The 17,572-nt window shown below is 37.1% G+C and overlaps 1 protein-coding gene across 1 annotated transcript; it reads right to left on the bottom strand.

Annotated features, from left to right (window-relative positions):
• Nucleotides 1-325: 325 nt before the first annotated feature.
• On the bottom strand, nucleotides 326-12,522 carry LSM8 (LSM8 homolog, U6 small nuclear RNA associated). The gene is made up of 4 exons (XM_032761554.2): nucleotides 12,328-12,522; nucleotides 10,881-10,921; nucleotides 8,221-8,348; nucleotides 326-4,717 (listed from the first exon to the last, which is right to left on the bottom strand). The coding sequence occupies exons 1-4, from the start codon at nucleotides 12,356-12,358 to the stop codon at nucleotides 4,627-4,629; spliced, it is 291 nt and encodes a 96-aa protein (XP_032617445.1). The 5' UTR covers nucleotides 12,359-12,522; the 3' UTR covers nucleotides 326-4,626.
• Nucleotides 12,523-17,572: the final 5,050 nt, after the last annotated feature.

The following is a 17,572-nucleotide window of genomic DNA, read 5'->3' as shown; positions in this document are numbered from 1 at the left end:
GAAAGATATCTGGAAGAACAATTCTCAGCACCTTCATTCCCCAAATGATGCCAGTGGGCAGAAGATGGCATACTGTTAACTAATGAAAGAAATTCTCCTGATGAAGTCCTATTTCGCCTTTATCCTTAGAATTATGCAACCTATACACTTAGCAATCTTAAAAGAAAAAAAAATAGATGGGGAAAATAATTGATTTGAATTATATTCATTTTAAAAAGACTATTTCTAGTTGTTTTGAATGAATCCAGAACCCATAAATTATATCCTAGAATACTGAAAGAATCTGATTTAATAACACGACCTTCGACAGTAAATCTGAGTCAAGATGATTTGGCTGAGGTAGATACAGATAGAAGCTTCACAAGGACAAGAATACTGTTCCCTGGCTTATCCACAGCTTTGAGCACACTGCCTGGCATGTATTAATGGCTTGATAAGTGTCCCTGACAAAATTCCAAAAATCTGTTTTTTTGGCTTGTGGACAGGTAGAAAAGAAAGCAATGTCCACTAGGAGGCAGCATCGATTTACGAAGACTAAGCTGGTCTCATAGCTTCCCACTATACATAGGAATGAAGATCACATCACAGCATCTGACCAAATCTCACATCAATAATCCCTATAAACAGGATGGAGCATAAGTACTAGAAATCTCACATCAATAATCCCTATAAACAGGATGGAGCATAAGTACTAGATATCTCAACAATTAAATGAATTTGTCGCTAGTTTAATGGGAGCACTATGCTATTTAATGGGTATCAATCTAAATGGAGATAGCTTTACCAAAAACAATTTTTCAGTATTACATGTAGACAGAAAGGAATTTTTATCAAATTTGCCCATGACTTAAAACAGATTCACAGCCCAAGTTTTTTTAAACCCAAAATAAGTAAAATTTAATAAAAATAAATCTATATAATGAGGTGATGACTATACAAGTACAGAATGGAGAGGTTCCTCTTTACATGTGAAAGACCTTTGAGTTTACACTTTTAAACTCCTTGAGTCAAGAGTATATGCTGACATAGAAACAAATTTTATTGTACATTTGTTAAAATAGTGTAAACTTACACATACTTCCCACATAACCTGAATTCATCTATTCTCTTGTAGAGATATGGTAGTCAGTGGGACAGACGCTTAAAAAGCTAAGCTGACAAGACCTGTATTTGTAACTTTTATACATTGGCCTTTGACTACCCGGAATAGTATTAAATGGCTGTTTACCGTTATGTCCTCAAAATCATACCAAATGTTTAAAATGCAGTCTAATGTTACTTTTTACAACCGAAGAAGACAGATGTTATTATCCTTATCTTGAATAAGATCCTGTGATTGAATTCAATTCTGTGGGGTTAGAGACTCATCTCAGCACATAAGTACTAGGTCTTTTAATAATTCCACCATGCTTTCCTTCGCTGTTTAGTGACTATTCCTTTTTGCTCCATTACACAGCTGCTGAACCACAACAATGAGTAGGGCCCAAGAAAATTTTTAAAGCACCTTAGGTAATTGCAATGAAAATGGCCCACAGTGCAGGTTTGGGAACTGTGTTAGATCATCTGAGTATTTCTCATCAGGCTTCTGACAGATGCTTGATAGCAGATTTTGAGACTATACTTTCTGATAACAGCAGTATTGTATAAAGAGCTGAAAGACCCAGTTGAATTTGAGCACTGTTACTTACTAGTGCTACCTCTTATAAGGCACTTGACCCTGCTTAGCCTCAATTTTCCCATATATAAAATGATCATTGTAAGCACTCGGCATCAGGCCTGGCACATGATACGCACTCAATAAATGCTACCTACTAATTTTGAAGATGAAGGCCCAGAACATACTAACTATACTGTCAGTTAAGAGCTGCCTTACAACCCTGGCTACTAAACTGTCTGGTTGACATGCCATTATAAAGGGACTTCACTTTCTCATTCACATGATGAATCTCAGGTTACACGGCTGAGGAAAATGTTGACATCGTTATTCTGTATTTGCATTAAATACCGTTTAAAAGTTGTTTTTATCATACTTATATCTCACATTATTAGCTTAAAAATTCAGAAGGATGTTACAAAGTTGTTAAACAGGATGTTTAAGCAAATATTAGTAAAACTTTCTCTCTTGCTCTTCTGGGATCAAGATTTGTAATATTTAAGCCAAAACTGTCAGCATGTGAGGCCAAGTTACCAAAGTGCTTTGACTTAAAAGCAATGTTATTTTAAACTATTATTTTAGATAGTATCTTGTCAGTTAAAAAAAAAAAAGTCCCTTTTGCAATTAATTGCCCCTTCCAAATAACTTTAATGAAAATATCTTGCCAAGAAACATCTCTTTGATTCATTAAGCTGGGTTTAGATTGTGCCTGAGTCACAAAGCACAGAGGTAATTACAGGTTGAAATTGATTTAAGCCTCTTTATAAATAAGAACTGATTATAGAATAAATGTCTCATTAAATACAAAATCTTGACACCATATATTAATTATGTTACTACTCATGGTTGTGGCTCCCTTACAATTCTCATGCAAAAATAAATCCAATTTTAATCGTCGTGAGCATAAGAAGTCCACCATGTGCTTGTATCCAGGAATAAAGAATTACATAGATCATGTGGCATATTATCATCACATCCTCCATAACTATTCATAAAAACAATAATTCACATTTTAGGAATGCTTTTTCCAACATCAATCAGGAAAATACAGCTTTATAAGGTGTTTCAGATTGCAAGAATACATCACGTTAGAAACCCATTATCATGAGGGACAGGACTGGTTTTTATTTACTTGTTTATGTGTAATTTGTTTTGATATGCCAAGTATTTTGAGAAAAGATCTGACTCTGGACTTCATTTGTACTGTTAGAACGCATTTTTCTTAGCAACTGAATGATGTGTACTCTAATTTTTGGAATTACTTTACCAATTAAAAATGCCATGTACTAAAATATTTCATTCACAGTCCCTAAATTTGCCTATTTGCCTTACCCACTTTCCATGATTTTATTAATAAATTGATTATAAAACATTATACTACAAAAGCCAAAGACTTATGAATAGCCGACACTAGCTAACTTCTCTAATTCTCCCAGAGACAGCCCTTAACATCAACCAAATAATTCTAGGGAATAGTGCTTCTCCCCTTACAAGGCTGATTTGAGTGAAGATATTTGCCTCCCCCAAAAAGCTATTATGTTTAATAAGTATGGAGTTTAATATATTTTAAAATATGAATGAAACCTACCTCTAAACTCTCTATAAGGATCTATTCCAGAATTTATACAAATTGTTCACTTTTTCTTATTGAACTTGTATTAAGCCAAGGGTCAGCAACTATGCCTTCAAGCCCAATCCTTTTTATAAATGAAGTTTTACTGGAAGACAGCCACTATTCATTTATGTATTATCTATGGTCATTTGTATGCCACAATAGCAGAGGTAAGTAGCTGTGACAGAGACCATATGGCCTTCAAAGCCTAAAAGACTACCTGGATCTTCATAGAAGAAGTTTGCCAACTACTATTTTTAAGCACTTTGATAAACACAAAACAAAGAAACTATTTAAATTTGTTTCAATTACAAGGATGTAAATATTTTTCTATGTTCTTCTCATCACGAAGATACACACTTGGGCCTACACATGAGTTGATCAGAAATTTTATGGACTAGCCTGAATATCTAAACACTACTTACAACATTGTTTCTATCAATTGTTTAAAAAACTAAGTTGACGTCTTCTGAAATCAGGTTTATGGATAATGATGCATGGAAAACTGCTGACAATAATAGCTAGCACTACTTCAATATAAACTTAGAGTTTATTTACTCACATTTATAAACTAACTTTAATATTAGAAATTCTCCAATTCTTAAAAATTAAAAATTGAAGACTACGTGGAATCAGTTTTTTTCAGATAATATACTGTCTGTAAAATTCAACATTAATGTGTTCATATTACTTTCATACCTAACCAACTGGGCATCAAGAGACTTTATCAATCATCTCTGTCAATTCTACCATTCCTAGTCATTCTTAATATTCAAGTTGGAATTTTTGGCCAATCTATTAAAACCTTGTTAGCATTTTTCCTTTTCTCAAGCAAACACATTTTTACCTACCCACACCTCTCAGTGCTAGGGAGCAACTTTTAGAAGCACTAGCAAACTACCACCAGTGGAATCGGATAAATGCCGATGATTCAGATTAACTCCAGGAAAGAGTTACCTTCCTGTGATTTTCCTAAATATCAGGGAAAGAAAACACATAAATCCTGTACTACTGTTATTTGAATGCCTGATTTATATGGCACACTAATTTCTCTTTTCCACTAGTTTCCATAAATACTAAAGTATCAAAAAGTACTACTTTTTTCTAAAAGTTTTCAAAATGACCATTATATTTTCACATTATTTAATAAAAAAAAGAAACCAAGCTACCAAACTTATATTTAGGCAAAAAAAAAAAGTTTTTTTGTCAATAAAATGTAGAAATATTTTAATTTACTTATTACAATGAATCAATAAGGAGTCAAAATCCAGTTACACATTCATAAAAATTCCATATATCATCCTCAGAATAATCAGTTTCTGTACAAAGATTTACAGATGTCCAAGTATGTAGTTTTTCCTCAGTGTGCTACAGAATTTAAAGGTTCTGCTCGAATATTCCCCAAATCAAGTGCAGAATCTGTTTCTTCATCAATTTCTCCAATGACTGCACTAAAAAAGTCAGAGTTAAAACAATCACATTTCTGAAATAAATTTACATGTGTTTCAAAAATCTTACTAATCAAATCAAAGCACTGAGTACCATTCTTCCAAAATATAAAACTGAGAGAGCATAGTAAAAAGAACTAATTAAGGTAAAAAGCAAACAACATTGGCATGAGTCAGTGAACTGCATATTTAAGTCACAAAACTCAAGAAATAATTTGAAGGCACATTATTACAGGAACCAATATTAAAGGACATATTGTACATAGTGATTGTATCATGAATCATTAAAGGAAACAGACACACAGGGATAGATACAGTAAAAAAACCCTCAAACTTCCAAATCATATTTCAATTCAACTCTAGGACTGTATTAAAAATAAATTTCACAAAATCACTCCTAAAATAATTAGCAAGTAAAAGTATCAATTATTTGAGTAACTTTGATGAATTAAATCAATGATATAGATAACAGCTATTAGATTGTTTTCCTAAGTTTTCAGTTAAATCTAAAGCCAGTTCTTCATATACAAAAATAATAGTAGGAACAAGTACTTTGGTATCTAACAAATCATTTTTTGATGTGATTGGCTCAGGTAAAGCTAGAAAATTTTTTCTTGTTCAACACAAACATAGTATCTATAACTTTAAATTCATTAATACCATGCTAGATAACCAACCCATAGCCCTCTAATTGGAAATATTCAATGTTATCACTCAGACCACAAGATATCTATGAAATATTTTTTTTAAAAAGTATTGGTTGGGTTTACATTTGTTTGGTTTTAAAGGGAGTAAATTTTTTTTTTTTTTTTTTGAGAGAGAGTTTCGCTCTTGTTGCACAGGCTGGAGTGCAGTGGCACGATCTTGACTCACTCCAACCTCTGCTTCCCAGGTTCAAGCAATTCTCATGCTTCAACCTCCCGAGTAGCTGGGATTACAGGCGCATGCCACCACACCCCACCCGGCTCATTTTTGTATTTTTAGTAGAGACAGGGTTTCACCATGTTGGCTAGGCAGGTCTCGAACTCCTGACCTCCAGTAATTCGCCAGTCTCGGCCTCCCAAAGTGCTGGGACAACAGGTGTGAGCCACTGTGCCTGGCCAAATTCTAAAGACAAATACTAGTAATAAGGGATTTGCCAAATTTTGCTTTAAAGTATATAAAGTCTTAAGTCATCTAATAAATGAAAAATATCAAACTCTGGCAGAATGAACTAAGTTTTCTCAAACTAAAGGCCTCAATTCCACTCTTAAATATTCAGTATCACTTAAAATCCCTATGGTAAGCAGGGAAATGCTGATAAATGTTTAAAAACCAGCTCTCTGGAAAAAGAGCCGGAGCCTGATTTGCAGCATTTACTAATATCCATTGTGCAAACACTCCCACCATGGCCAATTTCAAGCTAGTAACAAGACATCAATTAACTAGCTTGTAAAATTCCTTAAAATATAACAATCTGCTTTCATGAGCCAGTACAAGCTGGCTCTAGCACACCACTTTTTTCACTGAAGTTCAAGAAAAAAAAATTGTTTTAAGTAGGAGAAATCTTAAAATCAATTATTATGCACAGCTCCAATATAAACAGTGTTGTTCTGATCCAGAGACCTGGGCCCTATCTGCTCTGCCTCTCTCTCATTTACTTACAGCTCACCTTGTAACTCCACCTAAAAGTCATCTCTAAAATATTTTATAAACTCTTGATTTTTGATTACAGATCAAATTATTTATTCATCTAAAGGTGACGCTAACATAAACAACTTAAATGAGTAAATTATTCCTGCATTTTTTAAGTTATTCCAGGGGACAGTTAGTCCCCTAGAATTTGTTAATGTATCTAGCTTAAAATTGCTAATGTGTCTTTTGCTTCTTTCCAACTATATTTTGATTCAGTGTAGTACTCACTAGAAAACTGATTTGGCATTCTTCTAGCCTGTGTAACTATACTAATACTGGCCACATGTAACTATTAAAATTAATTACAATTATATAAAATTTAAAATTCAGTTCCTCTGTCACATCAGCCACTTTTCTTTTTTTTTCAAGATGGAGTTTCACTCTTTTTGCCCAGGCTGGAGTGCAAAGGCATGACCTCGGCTCACTGCAACCTCCATCTACCAGGTTCAAGAAATTCTCCTGCCTCAGCCTCCCAAGTAGCTGGGATTACAGGCATGCACCACCACACCAGGCTAATTTTTGTATTTTTAGGACAGACGGGGTTTCACTATGCTGGCCAGGCTGGTCTTGAACTCCTGGGCTCAAGTGATCCACCCACCTCGGCCTCTCAAAATGCTGAGATTATAGGCATGAGCCATGGCACGCGAACCAAATCAGCCACTTTTCTTTTCTTTTTTATTTTTTGAGACAGAGTTTTGCTCTTGTTGCCCAGGCTGGAATGCAGTGGTGCGATCTTGGCTCACTGCAACTTCCGCCTCCCAGGCGAATTCTCCTGACTCAGCCTCCCGAGTAACTGGGATTACAGGCTTGCACCACCACGCCTGGCTAATTTTTTTTATATTTTTAGTAAAGACGCGGTTTCACCATGTTGGCCAAGCTGGTCTCGAACTCCTGACCTCAAGTGATCCACCCACCTCTGCCTCCCAAAGTGCTGGGATTACATATGTGAACCACTGTGCCCGGCCCTTTTTTTTTTTGAGAAGGTGTCTCAATCTGTCACCCAGGCTGGAGTGCAGTGGCGTGATCTCGGCTCACTGCAACTTCCACCTCCTGGGTTCAAGTGATTCTCCCACCTCAGCCTCCCAAGTAGCTGGAACTACAGGCGCATGCCACCAAGCCTGGCTAATTTTTGTATTTTTAGTAGAGACAGGGTTTTGCCATGTTGGCGAGGCTGGTCTTTAACTCCTGACCTGATCCACTTGCCTCGGACTCCCAAAGTGCTGGGATTACAGGCATCACGCCCGGCCAATTACTCTTAAACTTTTATATCTGTCTGTCCCAAGTAAACTGAAGCCACAGGGACATCTTAACTGTGTCAATGATACTAAAAAATTAAAAGAAAATGAATAACGAGTAAGTACTTATTTATAAATACACCTATGTTATTGAGCATGAATTAATATTGTTCAAATCAGAGATTTCAAAACCATTTTTCAAACTTTGGCCTTGGACTCTAGAAATATGTTCCTCTAAAATTCTGGGTATTTGTAAGAACGTTTTAAGAAGCCTCTTTAATGAAGTATTTAATATAAGGCAGAGCCTTTTCTGGACTCTACCCAGGCTACTTAACTAGTAGAAAAATGGGCAAATCTCAGGTAAAAGTTTAATTTGTAGAGAGATAGCTTTGGTTGAAACCTAAAGAGGTGTTGACATAAAACATATAGATGTGCCTTACTTTACACAAACATAAAAAAAGCTATATTTACGAAAGAAATGAATGCAAGATTCTACTAACTATGTATGGACAACACAGTAGGGTATTTTGGGGAAAACCTCTTCTCCATAAAGTAAGGCAGTATCATTTATAATTTTAACAGATATATTTTACTTACACGTTGTCACCTCTTACAATGTATAATCCTAGTACCACTTGCTCTACCCCCTGTGAAGAGCTGAATACTCGTTCATGGCTTTCATCCAAAATCAAATTAATGGTCTGGTCAAAACCTTTCAGTGTTCCCTGTAAAGAAAATATTCAGGAGAAAAAGAGAAATATTCTGGTTTACCTGAAAGTGTAAATTCAACCTCATAGTCATTTTAGTTGCCAGGTATTCCAATACAAGTACCTATACAATGGCAAATAAAATGCCTTTTTTATAACCAACAGTATTCGAGGGTACACAATTTACCTCTTGGTTATTTGGCTGGGGTGGGGGGACCTGCACCGCACATCTCACTCATATGCATAGTTGACGGCAGTTACAAAGGACATCTATGTACTAATGTGAGTATCTCCAAGTAAGTAGCATAAAAGCTTATGTAGACCAGCAGCTAAAGGTATAAACTAAAACAAAGGAGATTTAAGGGAAAATGATAGGCAAATATACATAAGGAAGAACCATACATACCAACTACAGCAATGTAATAGTATCACTATATGCTATATACCAGCACTAGGCAGTGTGCTAAACACACCGTACACATTATCGCAACTCATCTCTACCCTTTAATATAATTAGCCCCATTTCAAAGAAGAAACTGAGGCACAGAATGGTGTGTCTTATGGTCACATGGGTAGTAAGTGGTAGAGCCAGGAGATGAACCACAAAAGGCTAGCTCCTGAGCCAGACCACTAAACATTCTATACTATTCTACACAAGTAAACATAATTTGCCATTTTTCAGATTCAAATCAGTCCCATAAATATACTAAAAATTTAACTAGTAGTTACGTGTAACACCTAATGAGTACATACTAGTTACCAGTGTTCTGTGTGTCTCACATGTATTGTTTAATGTGTATCAAATGGATTTATTGTTTAATTCTCCCAGTAAGGTAGATACAAATGTGACTATACTAATTAAACCAGAACTTGAAGGAAATAATCAGGGCGAGTTTTATGAAAGCTTAGTATTGAATAAAAGAAGACATGGGTCTAGCATAACAGAGTAACTCACATGGTATTCAAGTTTCTGAAGAAATATCAACTAACACTGATTTTGATGGTTAAATCTCTCAAGCTCTTAAACTGTTTTATCTTCTGAAAGTCAAAATATATAAAATGAGAATGAAATGAGAATGAAATCTATAACTTGGAAGAGAAAAAAATATGGAGTATTTATTGAACTAGTTAGCAAATAGTTATCATAAACACCCATCCATAACTTCTTGACTTAATTTTACACATTATCCCATCAAATAAATTATGTGTCAAAGAAATACAGAACTATTGAACTTTAGAACTTAAGATGCTCTTTTTATCACTTTCCTTCTTCTTTAAAATTAAAAATAATTTCCCAGTTTACTATCTACCCTGTTAACAAAAATAAGAAAATTTAAACTTAAGGTTTTCACCAAATTAAAAAAAAATACAAATATCTATTAATAGCAATAGGCTTCCTGAAGTGTTGAGATTAAAATATGTTAAACTGTCCATATTTGAAACAATACAATGTGAGGTGCCTAAGCAAACATCATTGCTTTCTTAAGAAAGAAGCCAGGCAACTGGCCTTGGCTTTGATGTCAAACCAAATTTAAATCCCAGTTTGGTTCTGTCAGTTGCTACCCTTGTGACTCTGAGAAAGTGAGTCACCTTCTCTGAACCTGTTTCCTAATCTAGAATACAGGGGTACTTATTCTTCACAAGGTTGTACTGTACATTAAATAATGTAACACATATGCACCTGGCACATGATATAAATTTAGTAAATGGCAAAGCTAGAACTTTGACTAATAAGTCACTAAGGACCCAGTGAAAAAAAAAAAATCACAAGGCTTAAAAAGAAAATGAACAAAAGCAAAACTGGAGAATGGAAAAATAAGGGATCAAATTATTTAAAGAAACTAGGTAAGGTTAGAAAATAGAGAAAGTTTAGTAGCCTTAAAATTCTTTTGAAAGCATTCAGAGTATGAATTGTAAGTGAGGAAATAATCAAGTACCCAAAAATCTTGAGATGAATTCCTCAGATCAAATTCCAAATACAAGTATCACCATAGGAACGTTTTATCTTAGTTATATGACATAAATTAGTAAGGGAGAAACAACTTCAAGGAACAAGCCAATTTTACATATATATGTGTATATATTGAGAGTCAATCATCATAATGTGTCCTACAGAAGACATGTCACACAACCTAAAATCAAAGATTGTATACAAGCCTTAAATGTTGATATCTAGATATTAATAGTATCTAAATCATTAAAAAGTTACTAAGCATATGCAAAATTTCAAAAAATTCTGATTCATGTGGTGCTGAATGGGAAGGAAATAAAAATGGAAGAAGAAAAGTAAGTTTAATAAAGGTCTACAGACTAGGAGCTCTCTGAGGGCAGAATCTATTATTCTAGCTCATAGAAGCCTTGTAGGTAACACACAATGTTTATTAGTGAGGAAAACGTGGATTGACAGCAAAGTGATAAAGAGCTGAATTATAATAAAATTGCACTACAGGTGTAATGTGCTGTCTAGGCATTACAGATTAGAGGTTTCACATAAAACTTGCAACCAATAAACCTACAGGAAAGCAGAGAATGAAAATTCCGAAGACTTACCACAATCATTCTCCCATCAGATGTAATAACGGCAACAGTTCCTGATTAACTGAATCAAGGAAACTGTTTCTTAGGGAATGCAAATTGAAAACAGACTCTGGCAAGGTAATCATTTGAATTATTAGAAAAAATATGACAACTAGGTAAAGTATTCAACACAGCCACTACGTTCACTACATAAAAACGTTCAGTTTTTGGGACGCCAAGGCAGGAGGATCACTTGAGGTGAGACTAGCTTGGGCAACACAGCGATACCCCCATCTCTATTACCCTGGCCTGGTGACCTATAGTCCCAGCTACTCAGGAGGCAGAGGCAGAGGCAGAGGCAGGAGGATTGCTTGAGTTCAGGAGTTCAAGGTTGCATTGAGCCATGATCAAGCCACTGCACTCCAGCCTGGGCAACAGAGTGAGACCCTCGACTCAAAAAAAGAAAAAAAAAAAAAAACTTAAAAAAAGCTTCTGTTTTTGTCTTTGTGATAATTACATGATTAAAAAAGGGAAAAAATAGAAAAAGAAAACCTCTTTCTGTATGTGATCGGTGTATCCTATCTCAAAATGTCCTGGATTTTTGACACTTTTCTACTAGGAATGTTACCAATCTATTATTTCGGGGAGGATATTTCGTTTCTTAGGCCTGTTTATTTCTAAAATAAAAATTGGATGAGTACTAAATTAATCGACGTTGGACGATTTTCCAGCATGTTAAAAAACTGTCTTCCAGGACAGGCTTCTGTAATTCAAAAGTAAAGAAACTATATAAGCAGTGTCACAAGGTACCAATAACGCCTGCATCATTAAAAGCATTCGGTATTTAATTTTTGTCACCCAGTTTTTACCTGAGCTTAACGTAGTGTTTTTGTCCTGAGACTTTAAAATGGTAACACTTGTAAAGTCTATTTTAAGACTTCCCATGGGGTTGTTACTTGCTCCTCACTATAATCCATTATAACAGCAAGCATTTTTTTCATTCTACCAACAAGTTGGGACTTCAAGTGGTAAAGGGACAGAAACAGTCTGTGAACCATCGTTTAGCTTTTTGCTATCCTCGAACGAGCAAATTATGTAAATAAAACAAGTACATAGATTTGCAAAACTGTTGTCGCCGCCAGGACGACTGTTCATCTTATTCACAAACTTTTAACACTTATGCCATAGGGAAATAGTAAGGAAGAATCAAGAGCGTATATTTTTTAAGAGAGAAAAGTTCGGAATAATCACACTGGGTTTTCATTTGGCTTTTGCATGCAAAATGGAAAGGACCCCTGGGCCCGCAGCAGCGGGAAGGCTCGAGGCGCGGCCGGCGAACTCTGGGTCTTTCCGGGGTCCTCATCTCCTCGCCCGCCCCCAGGATCCCGCCGCGGCCGGGCCTCCCAACCTCCCACCGATCTCAGACCGGCGGCCTCTCCGCGACCCCGGCTCGCGCCCGCGGCGGCCAGCTTGAGGATACGGTTGATGTAGTTCTCCAAAGCGGACGTCATGCTGCTCGGCCCGGCAGTTCCGGGTAACGCAGCGGTGCCGGCGATAAGCAGAACCGAAAGGACGCGCCAGAACCCGGCAGCGGCTCGCGCCTGCGGGCCGCAGCAAATATCGTGAGAGTTGCTGCTCCGCAGCCGGGCGAGTCGGAAATTGGGACGAACCGGCCAACCAAAGAGAAGCCGGCGGTGACGAGAGAGTGCGCGTGCGCAGTGTGTTTTCGCTGTAATTCTGCGCCGTGTTCTGGAAGCCGCGTAAGACAAAAGCGAACGAGAGGCGGAAAAAAGGAAGACCATTCCTGAAGGTGGGGTATGAGACAGAAGTTGGGGGAGAGTGGGTTTCCAATCCGAGTAGAAGGCAGTGTGGTGGAAGTTAACAAGAGAAAATGTTGAGACAAGGTAGAGCAGGCAGGAAGAAACGAGATAAAGTGTTTTTATTAGGAGTGAAGGAGAGAGACGAGTGCTGTTGTGAGAAATGCAGGTGGGAGTAGTTAAATCCCTAGTTTTCTGCAGCAGAAGCCGAAAATAACACTAAAAATAAGTCCAGTTGCCCAGGACAGAGTTGCGCACGTTATAACCACACGGTGTACGCCTCTTAAGAACTCGACAGTGAAATGCACGTTCGTATGTTCTGCTTTTGTCTTTAAAAGTGTTCCAAAATGGAGGTGTTTTTACTTTTTAAAGAAACTAAATGCAAATAGACAAAGGTGTGTGACCATCCCTTAGAAAACGAATGTCCACGCTTCTGCCACGCCAGGATGGTCTACCTTTCTCCAGGGTGAAATTAGTAAGTAAAAGGCTGCTGCAGCACCTAGAAAGGACTGATGCAGGAAGGCACCAAACTTGATTCTAATCTTGGCTCTGCTAACAAATTGGTGTCATTGCACAGGTCACTTCAATTCTTCTGGGCCTCAGTTTCCTTAGATAGTGCCATAGGTATCATTTCAGATATTTATTTCCCAATGTGATACTGTTCCCGCTTTATTTACTGTGGTGCCCTAACTTGAGAGAGCTTGAAGTTAGAAAGAGATTTATACACAAAACACCAGCAGGAGCGATTTCCCTTTTTTACAAAATATCTTTATGATTTCAGTTAAACATGTATTTTCTTAAGAATTGTGGCTTTGGAATAACTCTTGTAATGTCAGCAGTTTTCCTCGGAAAAGGAAGCATTTCTTAATTAGAGCATACCCACAAGATACTCCCAAATAGTTAATATTTTATATTCCGGAACTTATTCCGATCTGTTTGAAATCAAATGTAGTCAGGAATTACATTGTGAATGTCTCATATTCTCAGGGTAACAAATGAAAGTGTCTTCCACAAATGAAAGAACAAAGATAATTGTGTAATTTGCAGATGTTAAGTGTTGAACCAAAACCCAAAGACTAATTAATGATTAACGAGGTGTTAGGAGTTTTGTTAAAAAAAAAAAAAAAATTGCTGGGCGTGTTGGTGCGTTCCTGTAATCCCAGCTACTCTGGAGGCTGAGGCAGGAGAATTGCTTCAACCCGGGAGGCGGAGGTTACAGTGAGCTGAGCTCAGGCCATTCCACCCCAACCTGGGCGACAAGAGCGAAACTCCATCTCAAAAACAAAACGAAAACTAATCTCTGTGTGATCTTATAAAAATGAGGCCAGGTGCAGTGGCTCATACCTGTAATCCCAGCACTTTGGGAGGCCAAGGCGGGCGGATCACGAGGTCAATAGATAACACCATCCTGGCCAACATGGTGCAACCCTGTCTCTACTAAAATACAAAAATTAACTGGCGTGGTGGCGGGTGCCTGTAGTCCCAGATATTAGGGAGGCTGAGGCAGGAGAACCACTAGAACCTGGGAGGTGAAGGTTGCAGTGAGCGGAGATCGTGCCACTGCACTCTAGCCTGGACGACAGAGCGATACTCCATCTCAAAAAAAAAAAAAAAAAAAAAAAAAAAATGAATACTCCCTATGGCTTTTCATCCCTTAGAGTGTGCTTTTGTAAGTCTATGGCCCTGTGTAGTTGTCATTAAATTAATATGCCAGATAAATAACAGATGAACTGTGTTTATAGAGCATCACAAAATCTCTTTGGCTGGAAACTTTTTTTTACATGTGTCTTAAAACCGCTATATTTTCTGTAGTCTGTAAGGATCACAGATGTAGCGAGAAAGCCTATGGATAAATAAAAGTCCGTTTATTAAGACAAAAAATGAATTATATCTGGATGCAAACACTACATATGTGATTTATCTATATTAGCCATGTACCCTTGGGAGTACATGAATGTAGAGAGCTTAGCATCTCATAAAGGAGAATTACGTTAAAGCTCCAACAAGGGAAAACTGATACATATAAACATCTGACTACTAAAAAATTAAGAGTTAACAGTGCAACTTGCCCCTTAAGTCAAAATCTCTGAAAGTAATGCTCATTTAAATGACATTATATCACTGATAAAGTATCAACTAAAGTATGCTTGTAATAGATAATTTTATTCCATTACTTCTGAATCTAAATCTTGAGCAGAAAACATTAACCTAAAGGATCAGACTTCTAGTAGAATCCGAGGAAACTGAATTTGCCCTTCTCTGAATAGTTTATGGAAAACTATCACCATAGCAATTTTTTAAATAAAACAATATTTTTAACCTATGTGATGAGAACTTTTATTTGCTTTTTTGCGTTTATGCTTTACTTCCCTACAAGTTGCAAAGGTGTTAACCAATCAGTAATATATATTGAATAGATCTAACTAGAGTTCTCCTAGGCAGAAAAGGACATAAGTAGATCATGCGTCTCTACTTACAAGGAAATTCCTCAATAGTTACAGACCTTTACTTATAAAAATGAAATAATTATTGCATGAAAAAAATGAATATTCCAAATTACAAATAAAGGTAATTGATAGTCTTCATTTAACACTATAAATTATAAAGTGCTTTACTTATTTTTTTCATTTAGGGTAATAAAGACAGGTAGATTTAACTCCATTACTTAAGGGATGGAAAAGATCAAATATAAGTGATTTGTTAATTGAGAAGCAGTTTAGGATCATTATTAAGAACACTGACTCATGAACTACCTGAATTTTTATTTGTGTGACTTTGAGCATACTTAACCTTCTGTGCCTGTTTCCCCATCTGTAAAATAGGGAAAACTACACAAAACTACATCTAATTGTTGAGGAACTAAAAGTAGTACTTGAAGAGCCTGATATATAATGAGTACTCACTGTTATTCAAGGACATAGACTATACCATAAATAACCTTTTTTTTTTTTTTTTTAAGTCCCAAAGCTTATTCCAATACGGTGTTTTGTTCACGGCCATTTTTTATGATTGGACAGATTCAGCTGTGCACATTTTAAGTGCTTAAGGAAGGGAAAGATGGATATGAGTTCGAATCTTAGAAGGTTTTACAAAAAAGGTAAGACTTAAATCAGTGCTTGAGAAGAAGTGCAAATACACTTTAGAAAAATGACCTGACATTAATTTTTTTCTTTTTTTTTTTTTTTTTTTTTTTTGAGATGGAGTCTCGTTTTGTTACCCAGGCTGGAGAGCAGTGGTGCAATCTCGGCTCACTGCAACCTCTGCCTCCCGGGTTCAAGCGATTCTCCTGCCTCAGGCTCCCAAGTAGCTGGGATTACAGACATGCACCACCACGCCTGGCTAATTTTTGTATGTTTAGTAGAGATAGGGTTTCACCATGTTGGCCAGGCTGGTCTCAAAATCCCAACCTCAGGTGATCCACCCACGTCGGCCTCCCAAAGTGCTGGGATTACAGGCGTGAATCATCACTCTTGGTCCTGACATTAATATTTAGCGGAGGTAAAAACTGAAGATAAAAAGTCCAACAGGAGTTCAGGTATGCGTTTCTGATTTGTAGCAGGAAGAATGGAGAGGCATATTCTGTGCTCAAAGAGGTTAATAAGTAATAAAAGAATAGAGAGGCAGAAAAAAATGTGATTTAAAGACAGAGCTTAAGAAAGGTGATGAGGCCAGACCCAGTGGCTCACATGTGTCATTTCAGCACTATGGGAGCCTGAGGTAGGAAGATTGCTCGAGTCCACGAGTTTGAGGCTAGCCTGGACAAAATGGCAAAACCCTATCTCCACCAAAAAAAAAAAAAAATTAGCCGAGCTTGGTGTCATGCACAAGTAGTGCCAGCTACTTGGGAGGTTGAGGCAGGAGGATAGCTTGAGCCAGGGAGGTTGAGGCTGCAGAGAGTCATGTTGGAGCTACTGACCTCCAGCTTGAGCAATAGAGTGAAACTCTATCTAAAAACAAAAAAAAAAGAAATGAGGCAGACAGCAAATCCTAGGTGGCATGGTAATGGCAGGTGGTGAATCAGAGGTTAGCAGTATTAGGGAGACACAGGAAAAGGCAAGACTGCTTGTTAACAAAGTAGATGGGGCCAATCTGTAGAACCGTGTAAACATGATACACTTTGCTCACTAGCCAATGGTGAGGCCGCAGAACATACTGGTGATACTTAAATGGGCATATACTTTACCTTAAAGATCTAGAGAACCAGTATATCTCAGGAGGCCCTCTGTTTCACCTCATAAAGGTCAATATATATTAATAAATACTTACGTATGCTTTTATGCATTCTTTATGGTATTTTTAAAATTGATTTTTATTATTAAAATTTTTAGACCAGGTGCAGTGGCTCACACTTGTGTTCCCAGCATTTTGGGAGGCCAAGGTGGGCACATTGCTTGAGCCCAGGAGGTCAAGACCAACCTGGGAAACATGGGGAAAACCCATCTCTACTAAAAATACAAAAATTAGCTGCACGTGGTGGCCCACACCTGTATTCACAGCTACTTGGGAGTCTGCAGTGGGAGGATCACTTAGGCCCAGTGAGCCGTGATCATGCTGCTGCACTCCAGCCTGGGCCGATAGACTGAGACTAGTCTCAAAAAGCAAAAGAAAAAAAATTTTTTTTTTTTTTACCAGCCATTTTTTACTCCCCAAATCCTGCTCTCCCTTTACATTATTTTTATTTTGGAAAATGTTTGGGCTGCTATAACAAAATACATTAGATTTGGTAATTTATAAACAACAAAAAATTATTTTTAACAGTTCTGGAGGCTGAGAAATCCAAGATCAAAGCAACAGTAGATTCTGTGTCTGAGGGCCTATTTCTTATAGATGACACTTTCTTGCTGCATCCTCACATGGCAGAAGGGGGCAAGGCAGCTCCGTTCAACCTCTTCAGTAAGGGCACTAATC

This window comes from Hylobates moloch, unplaced genomic scaffold (assembly GCF_009828535.3).
Source record: "Hylobates moloch isolate HMO894 unplaced genomic scaffold, HMol_V3 SCAFFOLD_1, whole genome shotgun sequence".
NCBI classification, from domain to species: Eukaryota; Metazoa; Chordata; class Mammalia; order Primates; family Hylobatidae; genus Hylobates; species Hylobates moloch.
Note: the sequence above shows the minus strand (reverse complement) of the source record. Positions and strands in the feature narration are given on the sequence as shown.

Excerpts from the sequence above, each read along its gene's own strand:
- LSM8 (XM_032761554.2), bottom strand. The coding sequence starts at position 12,358 with ATGACGTCCGCTTTGGAGAACTACATCAACC. Across the intron at positions 10,922-12,327 it reads TTTGGAGAACTACATCAACC|GAACTGTTGCCGTTATTACA; the intron begins GTATCCTCAAGC and ends TCAGTTAATCAG. Across the intron at positions 8,349-10,880 it reads CTGATGGGAGAATGATTGTG|GGAACACTGAAAGGTTTTGA; the intron begins GTAAGTCTTCGG and ends TTTTCTTTACAG.